Consider the following 13,996-nt stretch of genomic DNA (forward strand, 5'->3'; position numbering starts at 1 on the left):
TGGAGACAACCATATTCTGAGGAATAATGAATTTTGGCTTGACTGCCCTCCAGGCGATTTATGATGCCCCTTCCGCCGACATCAAAACTAACAATTTAAGATGCAATTGCTTTTGCATAAGCCAAGGGATGAGGCGGGGGCTGTGTCCCCCCCCCAACGCTAGCTGTTTTATTGATTGAGCCATTTGTGGGGTCCAAGTGGACTCAGAAGAGCGGAAATGCCTTATGAGAAATGACTTATGCCTTATGAGGAACGGCTAAGGGAGCTGGGCATGTTTAGCCTGGAGAAGAGGAGGTTAAGGGGTGATATGATAGCCATGTTCAAATATATAAAAGGATGTCACATAGAGGAGGGAGAAAGGTTGTTTTCTGCTGCTCCAGAGAAGCGGACACGGAACAATGGATCCAAACTACAAGAAAGAAGATTCCACCTAAACATTAGGAAGAACTTCCTGACAGTAAGAGCTGTTCGACAGTGGAATTTGCTGCCAAGGAGTGTGGTGGAGTCTCCTACTTTGGAGGTCTTTAAGCAGAGGCTTGACAACCATATGTCAGGAGTGCTCTGATGGTGTTTCCTGCTTGGCAGGGGGTTGGACTCGATGGCCCTTGTGGTCTCTTCCAACTCTATGATTCTATGATTCTATGAAAACCCCACCTCTTTGTGAATGGCACCGTCCAGTACTGTGCTGCTGGCTGTTGTTCAGGAGATAGCTAGAGAATACGGGGCAGTCTCTGGGTTCAGAGCCAATTACAGCAAATCTTTGATGATATCTGTTCCAAGCTCAGTGCTCTCAAACCTCACTGAGAATAATTATGTCTCATTGCTTAACCCTCAAAATGGGGCGTTCTGAACTCTCCCAAGATTCGAGTCCCAATGATCCGCTTCTTTCACAATAAGATGAAAAGGGTGGCGGGAAATATTGGATAATATTTGTTGGAGTGGGCAAAAGGGCACAGACCATTCAGTAGACGATCAAGAAAAGAGTCACTGATTTAATCCCTCTGGATTTGCTCTTATAAATTCCAATGAGGGGGAAGCGTGTGTCTTGTCCCTCACCCCCTCCCATCCCCTTGTCATACCACTTGGATGAATTTGTGGACAGATCTTCTCTGACAGATACGTTTTGGAAGGGGCAGTGTGGCAAGATGGACCGCAGAGACTATCTTCTGTTCCACATACAGTGGTACCTTCGTTCTCAAACTTAATCCGTTCCGGAAGCCCGTTCCAAAACCAAAGCGTTCCAAAACCAAGGGGCGCTTTCCCACAGAAAGTAATGCAAAATGGATTCATCCGTTCCAGACTTTTAAAAACAACCCCTCAAACAGCAATTTAACATGAATTTTACTATCTTACGAGAGCATTGATCCATAAAATGAAAGAAATGAACAATGTACAGTACAGTACTATAAAACAAATAAGACAGTATTGTAGATGATAAAAATAAAAATTATTATTTTTTCTTACCTGCACTGATGATAGTCATTGTTTCGATGGGGGGCTTTTATCCATTTCCTCAGTCACACAATCAGTCAGTCAGTCAGTCAATCAATCAATCAATCAATCAATCAATCAGTGGCTCAAGTGGGTTCCACACAGTCACAAAAACAAATTAACTGAAAAAGCATTAAAAACAAAAGCACAAAATAAAGAGCAAAAACAAAAGCACCAAACTTAATCCATTCCGGAAGTTCATTTGCCTTCCGAAATGTTCGAAAACCAAGGCGCAGCTTCTGATTGGTGCAGGTGCCCCGGAAACAATAGCCGACAGCCACAGCGGACGTTCGGCTTCTGAAAAACGTTTGAAAACTGGAACACTTCCGGGTTTTTAGCATTTGAGAACCAAGGTGTTTGAAAACCAAGGTACCACTGTATCCCTTTCTTGCTTTTGACCTCAGATTGAGGAGCGGGAAAGAGGCTGAACTCTCATTTTTCATGTCTTGGCTCAATAGGATCTAAGGGAGCCTTGTGCTAGATAATCCCCAATCACAAATTAAAGGAAATAAGAACCTGAGATATGTTGACATCTTTCTGCAAAAAGCAGCTTCCACTTCCTAATTTTGTGGATTCAACATGGACCTCTTGGCCACAGTGGGTGAAATCCATCTTTAATCTGTAGATCATATAGGAAAGGAGGAGGTTGTAAAATGGTTCCTGTGTTGATTCTTTGATGTGTCATTCTTTATTTTCACCCCATGTTTCTCACCTGGTTTCTTGTCCGTCCCCCCCAGTATTTTGCAAAGTATACCTGCTAACCATTTTAATTTAGATACTACGGTTTTCTTTGCTTGCTGCACAAAATGAAAAAAAATCTGAAAATTAAATTGCCCCCCCAAAAAAACCACATTCTCTATCTTCAGCTCCTCCCCATTCTTTGCAAGCAATTTTCATTGACTTTTTCGGTAGCTGGGCTTCCAGACCAGAAGTCGTACAGTTGAGGAATAAGCAGGTGGTATTTAAAGGGGGCAGGGGAGAGAGAATAGGCCTAGACACATTGTTGTTGTTGTTGCTGCTGCTGCTGCTGCTGTTGTTGTTTTCCCCATTCTTTATAATCACACTTTCATCCAGGGATGTCAAATAACTCACAGAAACATCATTCAGTCAAAAATCTAACAATAACATGCATCAAAATCACCCTCCTCTTCATTATGCATAACAGTATATACTTTTGTCCCTACTCATTTATCCTAATTTCCCCCTCTTCCTCCCTCCCCCTTTTTTTAAAAAAAAGATATTTATGGAAAGTTTTTAAGGTATAACAAAAAGAAAAAGAAACATACAAAATAAAAAACAGTTAAAAACACACATTAATTTTCAATAACATAACTTCCATACACTTATTTCCTCGGACCTCCTCATACCTCCCTTCTTTGTATTCCAGTTCGATTTGTTAGTTCAGCAAATCCTTACCATTAAACTTTTACCCATTTGTAAAACCCTTCCCCCCCCCCCCATATCTCTTAAAGCATTACAGCTGGAAACCGTTTAGTTTCTATCCAACATCCTTCTAACATTCATTCATTTTACAATGTTTCTGTAAGTAGTCTTTAAATTTCTCCCAGTCTTCTTTCACCAACTCTTCTCCCTGGTCTCGGATTCTGCCCGTCATTTCTGCCAATTCCATGTAGTCAATCACCTTCATCTGCCATTCTTCCAAGGTGGGTAGATCTTGTGTCTTCCCTCCCCTTCCTCCCTCCCCTTTAACCCCTCCCCCCCAAAAAAATTGTTCTCTCTCCAAATCTTTAACCATGTGCACAGATTATTCATTCTAATTCGGATGCTTGGGTTGGCTTCCCCCCATGCTATCCAATTCCTATAACTTGTCCATTTATTCAAAATCTTTTGACAGTTGTCATTTGTGGAAAGGGTTACGTGCCCCTTCCTTCAGCCCGCTGATTCTTCCCTATAAATGTCCTCTGATCCCACATTCCTGTAACTCTAGCTAATGTAGGTTTGGCTGTGTGTCTTTCCAATACCACTTGGTTCTGGACTCCTCTTAAGGATTTGGACTTGTTCCAAGCCTAAATCACTGTTAAAAAAAACACTACAGAAAGATCGGGGTGAGGCTGCACCCCACATTTTTAAGCCCTGAGATTTGAACGACTTTTCTCAGGCGAGCATCAGGAGTCTTTTCCTGTTGCAACCAGCTAGATAGACAACCTTGTGAAGCTGGTAATAACATGGGCAGCTCTTCTGGTTGCAAGGTAACCTTGAACACCAGCAGCCCCTTTCAATATGGCAGCTCTTCTGGTTGCCCTAGTAACAGGTACGCCAGACGAGGCTCCGGTAGGCTCTCAAAATCTCAAGGCCCCAACAGCCAAGGCCGCTTTTAAACACTAAAAGGTTAGAAAGACTTGTGCAAAGGGCTCCACTGCAATAAAAGAGATGTCGTAGGGTCTGCCCGGCAGATTTTAAATTCTTCCTTCAGTTTGGTTGCTTCTGTTATCCATGTGTGCTTAACTGCAGTTAATAACTGCCGTATCCATTTCCTTATTGTGGCTACTGAGGTTTGGGATGAGAAACTTGCAGAACAACCTTAAGCATTTACTCAGAAGTAATCAGCCTTGAGTTCAATACGGCTTACTCTGTAGTAAGCCTGTTAAGGATTTGCAATCATCTCATTTGTCAACTACCGAGATCTGGCTGATCCAAACATAGTTATTTTTGTAATTTAGTAACTTCTTTTAATCAGACCTACAAAAAAATTAAAGATGAGTACAAAATATACACTCAAAAATAGAATTTGTTAATGCCTATAAATAACAAATATAGATGCATCGATACATTAGATGTTAAGAAATATTGATATTTAGCATCAGCTGAACTCAGGTATTAATGCTGAATTGATTAAAACTTCAGTAGTGAAAAAAGTGTCATCTTCTACCATCATATATTGTATTTCAGCATAGGAAACAAGTGGTTGCATTCAGCTAATTTTTACTCAGGAGTAGGCCCATTGAAATTAAAGGACATAAATTAGTTATAGTCATTAATTTCAGCACGGATACTTTGAGTAGCAGTTGGTTGAGTACAACCCATCAAAATATTTGTGTTCATATCCTTTAATAATGTCAGATTTCACTTGGAAAAGCTTCTAGCATGTGTTACCTGCCATACTCTAGATATTTGCATCATTTAAAAGCTAAAACTGGGATTTATCTTGCTTAGCTTGCCGGGGGAAATAGCAAATATCTCTAGGGATATTATTGTGAGGCCTTAGGCATGAACCACCAAACAACTAGACTTTATCTTCATCCGTAAGCTTCTGAGAACCTGCTAAAGAGCAAAACAAAAAACGACAACCCTCTGCTTTCTGATCTTTTAGCCTCGGTTTTGCAGGAAGAACACAGATGTCGTATCATGCAAAGCCGTTTTGCTTTGCTCTCAATTAATCTACTGTACTTTTTCTTGAAGTCAGTGCTGTTCAGGCAATCCTAGGGAATAAAAAATAGGCCAGAATAATAAAAAAGTAAAAATGGGAGATCTCCCCTCTCAAAGCAAGTCTGTGTCGCGTGACGAAGGCGAAGGTTCAACCCTTGCACATGGATGCCGTCACTGGCTGCTGGGTGATCGGAAAATGTTTCCCCAGCTTGGTGTTTCCTCTTTTTTGGGAGGGGGAGGAAAGAAAACTGGCGCATTACTAGTCTCCAACGCTGTCAGTGAGCCTTGTCGAGAGATGAGGTCTAACCACTAACCTTTCTGTGGGAGAAGTGGGAAGGCGTTGGGTTGAGCAAGAGCACTTGCCACTTCCATCACATGTGCATGCAATTTCCTGGTGCAACTGACATACATACTGATTTCATCCAAACAAGTCGAGGGGCCTGGGAGTTCCCTTTTGTTCCAGTATGTTGTGGCGAAAGGGAAACATTAGCAACCCATGAGTATTCGTGTTGTTGGGGAATCCTGGCTTTTTGTATCACCCATGTCAGGCATTTCGGTTTTGTACAATGTAGTTGATCTGGGTCATCCCAAGGGAGGGATTTGCTTGTTTTTAGGAAGGTTGCAATATTGCGTCCTGGGTATTGCTTCCCCACTGTATCTTTTAAAAAAAATTATTTTCAATTTTATACATTTCAATAATTTTACAATCATTTCAACATTTTGAAACTCAACTTCCTTTCCCCTCTTTCTGCGGTTCCCGGAATTTATTTTTTATATTTCCTGCATATTCCAAATTAACATAACTTAATCATTTATTCATCTACTTTGAATGTGTACTCCTATAAAACTGCAGGTTACTACAATATCCCTGCCAATGTTCTTACCTGTTTACAATTTGATTGTAAATATTCAATAAACCATTTCCATTCTTTTATTAAAAAGTTTATTATCTTGATTTCTTATTTTTCTGGTAAGTTTCACCATTTATGCGTACTCAACAAGTTTTTGTATCCATTCTTTTTTCGTCGGGACTTCTTATTCTTTCCATTTTTGGGCAAATTACATTCTTGCCGCTGTAGTTGCATACATGAATAAATTTCTATACAGTTTGGGTAGCTCTTCCCCTATAATTCCCGAAAGGAAAGCTTCTGGGTGTGTGTGTTGTTTTTTACAAAAGTTATTTTAACATCTTTTTTCAATTCTTTATCTATCATTTCCCAGCAAGCTTTAACTTTACTGCAAGACCACCACATATGATAGAAAGGTGGCGCTGTGGGTTAAACACAGAGCCTAGGACTTGCTGATCAGAAGGTCAGTGGTTTGAATCCCTGCGACGGGGTGAGCTCCCGTTGCTCGGTCCCTGCTTCTGCCAAACTAGCAGTTCAAAAGCACGTCAAAGTGCAAGTAGATAAATAGGTACCGCTCCGGCGGGAAGATAAATGGTGTTTCCGTGTGCTGCTCTGGTTTGCCAGAAGCGGCTTAGTCATGCTGGCCACATGACCCGGAAGCTGTACGCCGGCTCCCTCAGCCAATAAAGCGAGATGAGCGCCGCAACCCCAGAGTTGGTCACGACTGGACCTAATGGTCAGGGGTCCCTTTACCTTTACCTTACCTTCTTTGCATTTCCAACACTTATTTGATTTCAATTTACTCATTTTTGCCAATTTACTTGTTGTTAGATACCATTGTTTAACATTTTCATGTACAGTTGTGCTTTGATTCGCAAACGCCTTGCAAATCGAATGTTTTGGCTCCTGAATGCCACAATCGTGAGTGTTCAGGTTTGCAAAAGTTCTTTGGAATCCGAGCGTCCTTCTGCGACTTCCGATTGGCTCCAGGAGCTTCCTGCAGCCAATCGGAAGCCGTGCCTTAGTTTCCAAATATTTTGGAAGTCGAATGGACTTTCGGAACGGATTCCATTCAACTTCCGAGGTACCACTGTAGTTTTTTCTTAAACCATAGCATGTTGTGAATTTTATATCCGTATTTCACAATCATTCCTGTGCTTCCATATCTATATTATAGCCAATGTCTATTGTCTATTGTCTATTGTCACTGAGGATTTTACTTGCTCATTCTTTTGTCTCCCATTCCAATAATATCTTATACATATTAGACAGCACTTTTACATTTACTTTTACATTACATTACATTCCAACAGGTCTCTCTCCAGTTGTGATGTTTGATCCCCCTGTATTTTTTAATCTGGAAGACCAAGAGATCATGCCATCTTCTTCCCATTTCCCTCCTCACCTGTCATCCTTCTCCCGCACCTGCTTTCAGTGATGGCATCCTTTGCCTGCTACAAAAATGTGTCATGCAGTGGAGAATGGCGGTTGTAGTGGGAGAAGCCACAGGTTATTTGCTTTTGAGTTAGTGGTGGATTTTAAACATGCAAGGTAAATCCCTGGGCTGCAGCCTAGTAACTTTAGCATTGAGGGCCTGGTGAATGATAAAAGTAGGGTTTAGAAAAAGTTGTTAGCTGTGGAACGCCCTCCCACCAGATGTCAAAGAGAAAAATAACTACCAAACTTTTAGAAGACATCTGAAGGCAGCCCTGTTTAGGGAAGCTTTTAATGTTTAAAAGGTTATTGTATTTTAGGGTTTTGTTGGAAGCCGCCCAGAGTGGCTGGGGAAACCCAGCCAGATGGGCGGGGTATAAAGAATAAATTTTTAAAAAAATTGGGCAGGAGAGAGAGGTGAAGCAGTTTACAATCTCTGGCAAATTTTTGTTATATAAATATCTTAAGATGCTACGAGGCCACCCTTTGGGGAAGCAATGTGGCTTTTCCCTGCAGCTTTCAATATTGTATATTTATCCAAATAAAGTCTGTATCTATAAGCAATCTGTTCATATGTTGCTAATATTGTCATATTGTCAAGCCATTGATTAAGGGGAATCGTTTTTCTATTCTATTGATTAAGGGGAATCGTTTTTCTATTCTTCCAGTTCATCAGTCTCAGTTTTTTAGTCACCATTAAGACGCATAGAATCCTTTTTTTTTTTTTTGCTGTTCTGTCACTTTCCATACAATAGGTATATAGTTCAAAAGAACGTTCACCTTTGAAAATCTTAACTTGTTCTGTTAGCATCTTACTTATATAGTCTTGCTCTCTTTCCCAAAACCTAGTAAGTATAGGACATTATAAAAGCATGTGCTTCAAAGAAGCATTATCCATATTATGTATCCAGTGTTCTTTGTGACAATCCCATATTTTAAACTAAAGTGAGTTTGTTTGTTTTTTTGATTAAAAGGGATGAGTCCCAGAAAAAATCAGTATAGAAAAGGGGGGGGGGAGTCTAAATTCTTGGGAATAGATGCATGAGAAAACAGTATCCTTCTTTGAGAAAAACACCGATATTGAAGCGTTCTCTATTGCTTTAGAAAGAGGGGAGAAAAGTTAAATAAGTGCCTTGCCTTGCTTCCATCATCAGCTCTGTTCTGAATTCTCCCTCTTCAGTTGTTATTTGCAGCTTTTATTAAAACCTTCAGAGTGGTTAAAAGGTGCATCTTATATACTGACCGCATCTGTAATATAGTCATTTTTTTCTTTCCTTCTTGTCCTTTAGAATTCCATGAACTTGCCGCCAGACAAAATGAAGCTACTGAGCCAGTATGACAATGAAAAGAAATGGGAGTTGATCTGTGACCAGGTAAAAGACCAGAGTGGCCATTCTTTTCTTTTCTTTTCTAAGTACCGTATTTTTCGCCCCATAGGACACACCTTTTTCCCCTCCAAAAATGAAGGGGAAATGTGTGTGCGTCCTATGGGGCAAATGCAGGCTTCAGGAAGCTATCCGCAAGCCTTGCAAGCCCGGCAGGAGGTCCCGCCGGGTGCGTGAGGCTTGGGGCAGGTGTCCGCAAGCCTTGTGCACCCGGCGGGAGGTTTGGGGCGGCAGCCTGCCGCCCCAAGCACGGGGAGCCCTTCGGAGGGCTCCCCGTGCTTCGGGCAAGTGTCCGCAAGGCTTGGGGTGGCAGCCGTGGCTGGGGGAGGGAAATAATTTTTTTTATTCATTCCCCCCCCCAAAAAAGAGGTGCGTCCTATGGGACGGTGCGCCCTATAGGACGAAAAATACGGTAATTCTATATGTTGCATTGTGAATCGGCCTTAAACGGCCATAGCTCTCGGAGTTGAGGAATAGGAAACGGCACATACCACCACGGTCCAGTTTGTCCCTGCTCTGCGGTTTTCATGACCACCTTAAAATTCTGGCAATAGATTTTGGTTTTTGGTTTTGGTTTTTGAAATAATTTTCATTAAATTTTACACAAATTTTCCAGCACAACACCTGCAACACAGCGTAACAAATCCTTGGCTACCACAGCCTAGGACTTCCATCAACCCCTTCTAATGGTTTTCTAAGTTCCTTTCTAATTATGCATTTTATTACTATGCTTATTGTTTAAAATGCAATCTTACACCAGCTCATATTAGTACTTCTCACAATAATTTGGATAGTCCTCCTTACAAAACTTCTTGCAACCCTACAAGCGATGTTAAGTACAGTGGTACCTCGGGTTACAGACGCTTCTGCTAACCCAGAAATAGTACCTCAGGTTAAGAACTTTACCTCAGGATGAGAACAGAAATTGCACTGCGGCAGCGGGAAGCCTCATTAGCTAAAGTGGTACCTCAGGTTAAGAACAGTCCGGCCCACCACAAGGTCAGCCCATGGCTGAAAAAGGTTTCTGACCCCTGCTCTGGAGAGATGTGCACCCCCCCAAAAAATATTCTATCTCCAGCCTGAGAGTTATCCTTTCCTTTTTCTAAGGATCCAGGAACAAGTTTTTCAAAGTCAGGGTCACTTTTCAGCAGGAGCTGCTGGCAGAGAGAGAAAATATGGCACCCGTTCATGCTGTGAAGCTATATATTTCTCGCTTAATAAAGGGAACAGGCTTGTGAATGATGCCGAGAAGACAGGGGAAAAAGGGGAGAGGAGTGACTCATGTGAGCTGTGCAGATGTCTGTGTGGGATTCAGCCCTTCACAGATCTGCGAAGACAGCTCTGCCACAGGGGATGTGGCATCTGAAATAGAAACTCCTGGCAATCTCAAGGTGTTTGCTGAGTGAGTGGGCAGCGGGGAAGGAGAAGGCAGCCCTGTCCTCGACTCGCTGCTTGGCGCTCAGGCGAAAATGGGTCACAAGGCCCTGTGTCACCCTTGGGGCCATCCGCTGCGCCTTGTGATTTGCAGCATGCGCCGTTGAGTGACGGACGAGGAGGGAAAGAGTTGGTCTCTCCGGAATCGCGTAGGATGTGGCAGGGAGTGTGGGGAAACGACCAGTTTCCTCTACGCGGCTGTTTTATTTGCTAAGAAAAAAGTGTGCAACTGTATGTGTGAGGTCAATACGAAGGAATTACTATTATTATTATTAAGCACACAGATCAGATCTGCAGGCACAACCTAGTATAAAAGTCAATGCGGAGGGAAGCACACAGATCAGATCCGCAGGCACAATGTAGTATAAAAGTCAATACAGTGGTACCTCGGGTTACATACATTTCAGGTTACATACGCTTCAGGTTACAGACTCCGCTAACCCAGAAATAGTACCTCAGGTTAAGAACTTTGCTTCAGGATGAGAACAGAAATTGTTCTCTGGTAGCGCGGCTGCAGCAGGAGACCCCATTAGCTAAAGTGGTGCTTCAGGTTAAGAACAGTTTCAGGTTAAGAACGGACCTCCGGAACAAATTAAGTACTTAACCCGAGGTACCACTGTACAGAGGGAAGCACACAGATTAGATCCACAGGCGTGACCTACTATAAAAGTCAATGTGGAGGGAAGCACTCAGGCCAGATCCACAGGCACAACCTAGTATAAAAGTCAATACAGAGGGAAGCCCACAGATCAGATCCGCAGGCACGACCTATAAAAGTCAATGTAAAGGGAAGCACACAGGCCAGATTCTCCTGCACAAGCCCCATTGAAATGACAGGAGCACTACCATGTGACTTAAACCCTTCACAGCTTCAGAGTTTCAAAGCTGTCAGGGAAGAAACTGGCATCCATCTTTAATCAGTTTAATCCAACTGCCGTTCTACGTTCAGTTACTATTTCCAGGGGCAAGCAAGCTCCAGGCTGCTTAAAATGGCTGCTGTCGCCTTATTAGCTACATGTGTGGAATAGCTGTCCACCACCTGTCTTTCTGCCCCAAAATCTGTTTGAAATTTCACAAGCCAGAATATACAAAACAAATTTATACAGAGCCTCATGGATTATTTAGTTTGGAGAATCCCCCAAAAAGTAAAGTAAGTTGCTTCATTAAAAAAAAAGCTTCTGGCAACTGGTCCTAAAATAATAATACTAAAACAATAATTACTAAAATAATATTTATTATATTAACAAAAACGGCAACAACTGTCCAGGTTGGCAGCTTCCTGGTTAACTGGCAGATTTATCCGAGACCGATTTGTTTGGAATAGCCCTCAGAATTTGTATCTAAGAGACTGCGTTACTCTGTTGTAATAGAAACATGGAACGATGGGTATTTATAGTTTCAAATTCAAAAAATAAATAAACTATGTATTCACTTTAAAAGATTTACATACCACCCACATTCCAGGGCAGTTTACCAAATATATTAAAACCACATATATTAAAAGCAATGATTATTCAAAAATCACCATTATAGCGAGCCACAGTAGAAAATTAACAGAACATTTCACGAAAAGCTAGGATTGAAATCGGCTAATGTTGTGACAAGAAAAATGAGCCTTAAGCAGAGGTCGAAACACAATTAAGCTTGGTGCTTTAAAGTTTGTGCTTTGAGTTGTGGGTGGGGGCATTTGAAGGAATCTCTTGGACATGATGGGTTGCCTCTCCAAATTTTATTTTTAATCCCCCTCCCACATGGGGACTGTTTCAGAATAAAGCCTCTGCAAGACAACCTGAGTTGGTATACTTCTCACATAGAGTTGACAGTATGGCTCATCCATACTTCCTTCTGCTCCCATCCCCTGCCCCATGAAGACCTGTTCTTTAGTGCTGAATCGGAACAAACAGCAATCGAATTTTCAGTGAGTGGATTTCCGTTCGTTCCGATTTAGCGCTAGGGAAGGAGTTTTCCAGAGCAAAGCACTAGGACAATGGCAAGTGGACTCGTGCTTTCTACGTGCGTGACATGCGGAAGTGGGGATGAGCCCTAAGTCTCTCATGTTTGTGGGACTTTGTGGGACTTAGAGTGGGGTTAAAAAGTTTAGCCCTGTTCTAAAACTTAGAAAAAAACAAAACACAGCATTGCTTAACTCAATGCTTTAGGGAATAAACAGGTGAGGAGATCAGCTGATAGTCACAATACATACACAGTCCTTCTTGTGTAACACACTGTGTCACAAGGATGGTGGTGCAACACAATTGTCGCAGGAGGAAGAGCTGCTAGCGGCTTTCTGCACAGGACTAGAAGCTTTTACCAGGTTGTGGGGAGATGGTGTGTGTAGAGTTGTATGTCTTTTCGCAGGGAAATGGGTGGCACTGTGGTCTAAACCACTGAGCCTCTTAGGCTTGCTGATCAGAAGGTTGGCGGTTCGAATCCCTGTGACGGGGTGAGCTCCCGTTGCTCTGTCTCAGCTCCTGCCAACCTAGCAGTTCGAAAGCACACCAGTGCAAGTAGATAAATAGTTACCGCTGTGGCGGGAAGGTAAATGCCATTTCCATGCGCTCTGGTTTCCGTCACGGTGTCCCGTTGCGCCAGAAATGGTTTAGTCCTGCTGGCCACATGACCCGGAAAGCTGTCAGTGGACAAACGCCGGCTCCTTTGGCCTGAAAGTGAGATGAGCACCACAACCCCGTAGTCACCTTTGACTGGACTTAACCGTCCAGGGGTCCTTTACCTTTTACCCATGTTTGCCTAGCAACTGCAGTACAGTGGTACCTCAGGTTAAGAATTTAATTCATTCTGGAGGTCCGTTCTTAACCTGAAACTGTTCTTAACCTGAAGCACCACTTTAGCTAATGGGGCCTCCCGCTGCTGCCGCACCACCGCCATGCAATTTCTGTTCTCATCCTGAAGCAAAGTTCTTAACCCGAGGTAATATTCCTGGGTTAGCGGAGCCTGTAACCTGAAGCGTCTGTAACCCGAGGTACCACTGTATGCTGATGTTTGGGCCCAGAAACCGCTGCAGTATCTCTGGTGTTAGGTGTTGTCTAGTCCGCTGCCCCAAATATCTGCCATGTGAATTAGTCCCTCGTTCGTGTTCTCATAGTATGTTTGTGCCTTTAGAGGCAGCTCTAAAATGCCCACCTGCAATTCGATAAAGCCTTCCTTGTTCTTCTTTTTGTGTCTTTTTTCACAGGAAAGGTTTCAGGTCAAGAACCCGCCTTCTGCCTACATCCAGAAACTGAAGGGCTATCTGGACACGGGTGCATTCAGTGGAAAGGTGACTTCAAATTGGATGATGCAACCGTATTCGTATTCTACGCTGTCCCCTGATTTCCTTTCCAGCTTGTCCTCCTACCCAGAGCTATAATAGCCCATCTGTCTGGGTTTCCCCAGCCACTCTGGGCAGCTTCCAACAGAATATTAAAATACAATAGTCTGTTAAACATTAAAAGCTTCCCTAAACAGGGCTGCCTTCAGATGTCTTCTAAAAGTCTGGTAGTTGTTTTTCTCTTTGACATCTGGTGGGAGGGTGTTCCACAGGGCGGGTGCCACTACCGACAAGGCCCTCTGCCTGGTTCCCTGTAACTTGGCTTCTTGCAGCAAGGGAACTGCCAGAAGGCCCTCGGCACTCGACCTCAGTGTCCGGGCAGAACAATGGAGGTTTAACGCCTGAAGGAGAGGGAGTGAAGAAAGATAAGTTTCCACCGTCTCTAACCTGGGAACCGGGTGTCAGAGACAGAAATTCTTGGAGAGGTTCATTTACTGTGAATGGAATACTTTGACAGATAGCTAAAGAAGAGAAATAAATTGATTCCAATGTTGCCTTCTGCATTCTAAAGAAGCAAAATATCTGCAAAATGAAAGTAATTTTCCTTTGTTGGACTTTTAAAAAATGGATACAAATAGAAATTGTCTCCTCTAGAGGGAGCTGGCTAAATTGTTGCTGCGTCTACTTGAGGACTCTACAGCTGTCAGATTAAGATCATGGGACCTGTCCTTTTTGACCTTGACTAAATA

At 42.7% G+C, this 13,996-nt stretch overlaps 1 protein-coding gene across 7 annotated transcripts in view; it reads left to right on the forward strand.

Moving 5' to 3' along the window:
* Positions 1-13,996, forward strand: part of FMNL1 (formin like 1) — a 112,108-nt gene that overhangs the window by 37,036 nt on the left and 61,076 nt on the right. For all 7 annotated transcript variants that reach the window (XM_082194723.1, XM_082194722.1, XM_082194728.1 and 4 more), the window contains exons 2-3: positions 8,450-8,533; positions 13,173-13,256. In XM_082194723.1, the coding sequence (XP_082050849.1) occupies positions 8,450-8,533; positions 13,173-13,256 (168 nt within the window). The remainder of the gene's footprint in view (positions 1-8,449; positions 8,534-13,172; positions 13,257-13,996) is intronic.

Source organism: Podarcis vaucheri, assembly GCF_965113315.1.
Source record: "Podarcis vaucheri genome assembly, chromosome: 13".
Lineage (NCBI taxonomy): Eukaryota > Metazoa > Chordata > Lepidosauria > Squamata > Lacertidae > Podarcis > Podarcis vaucheri.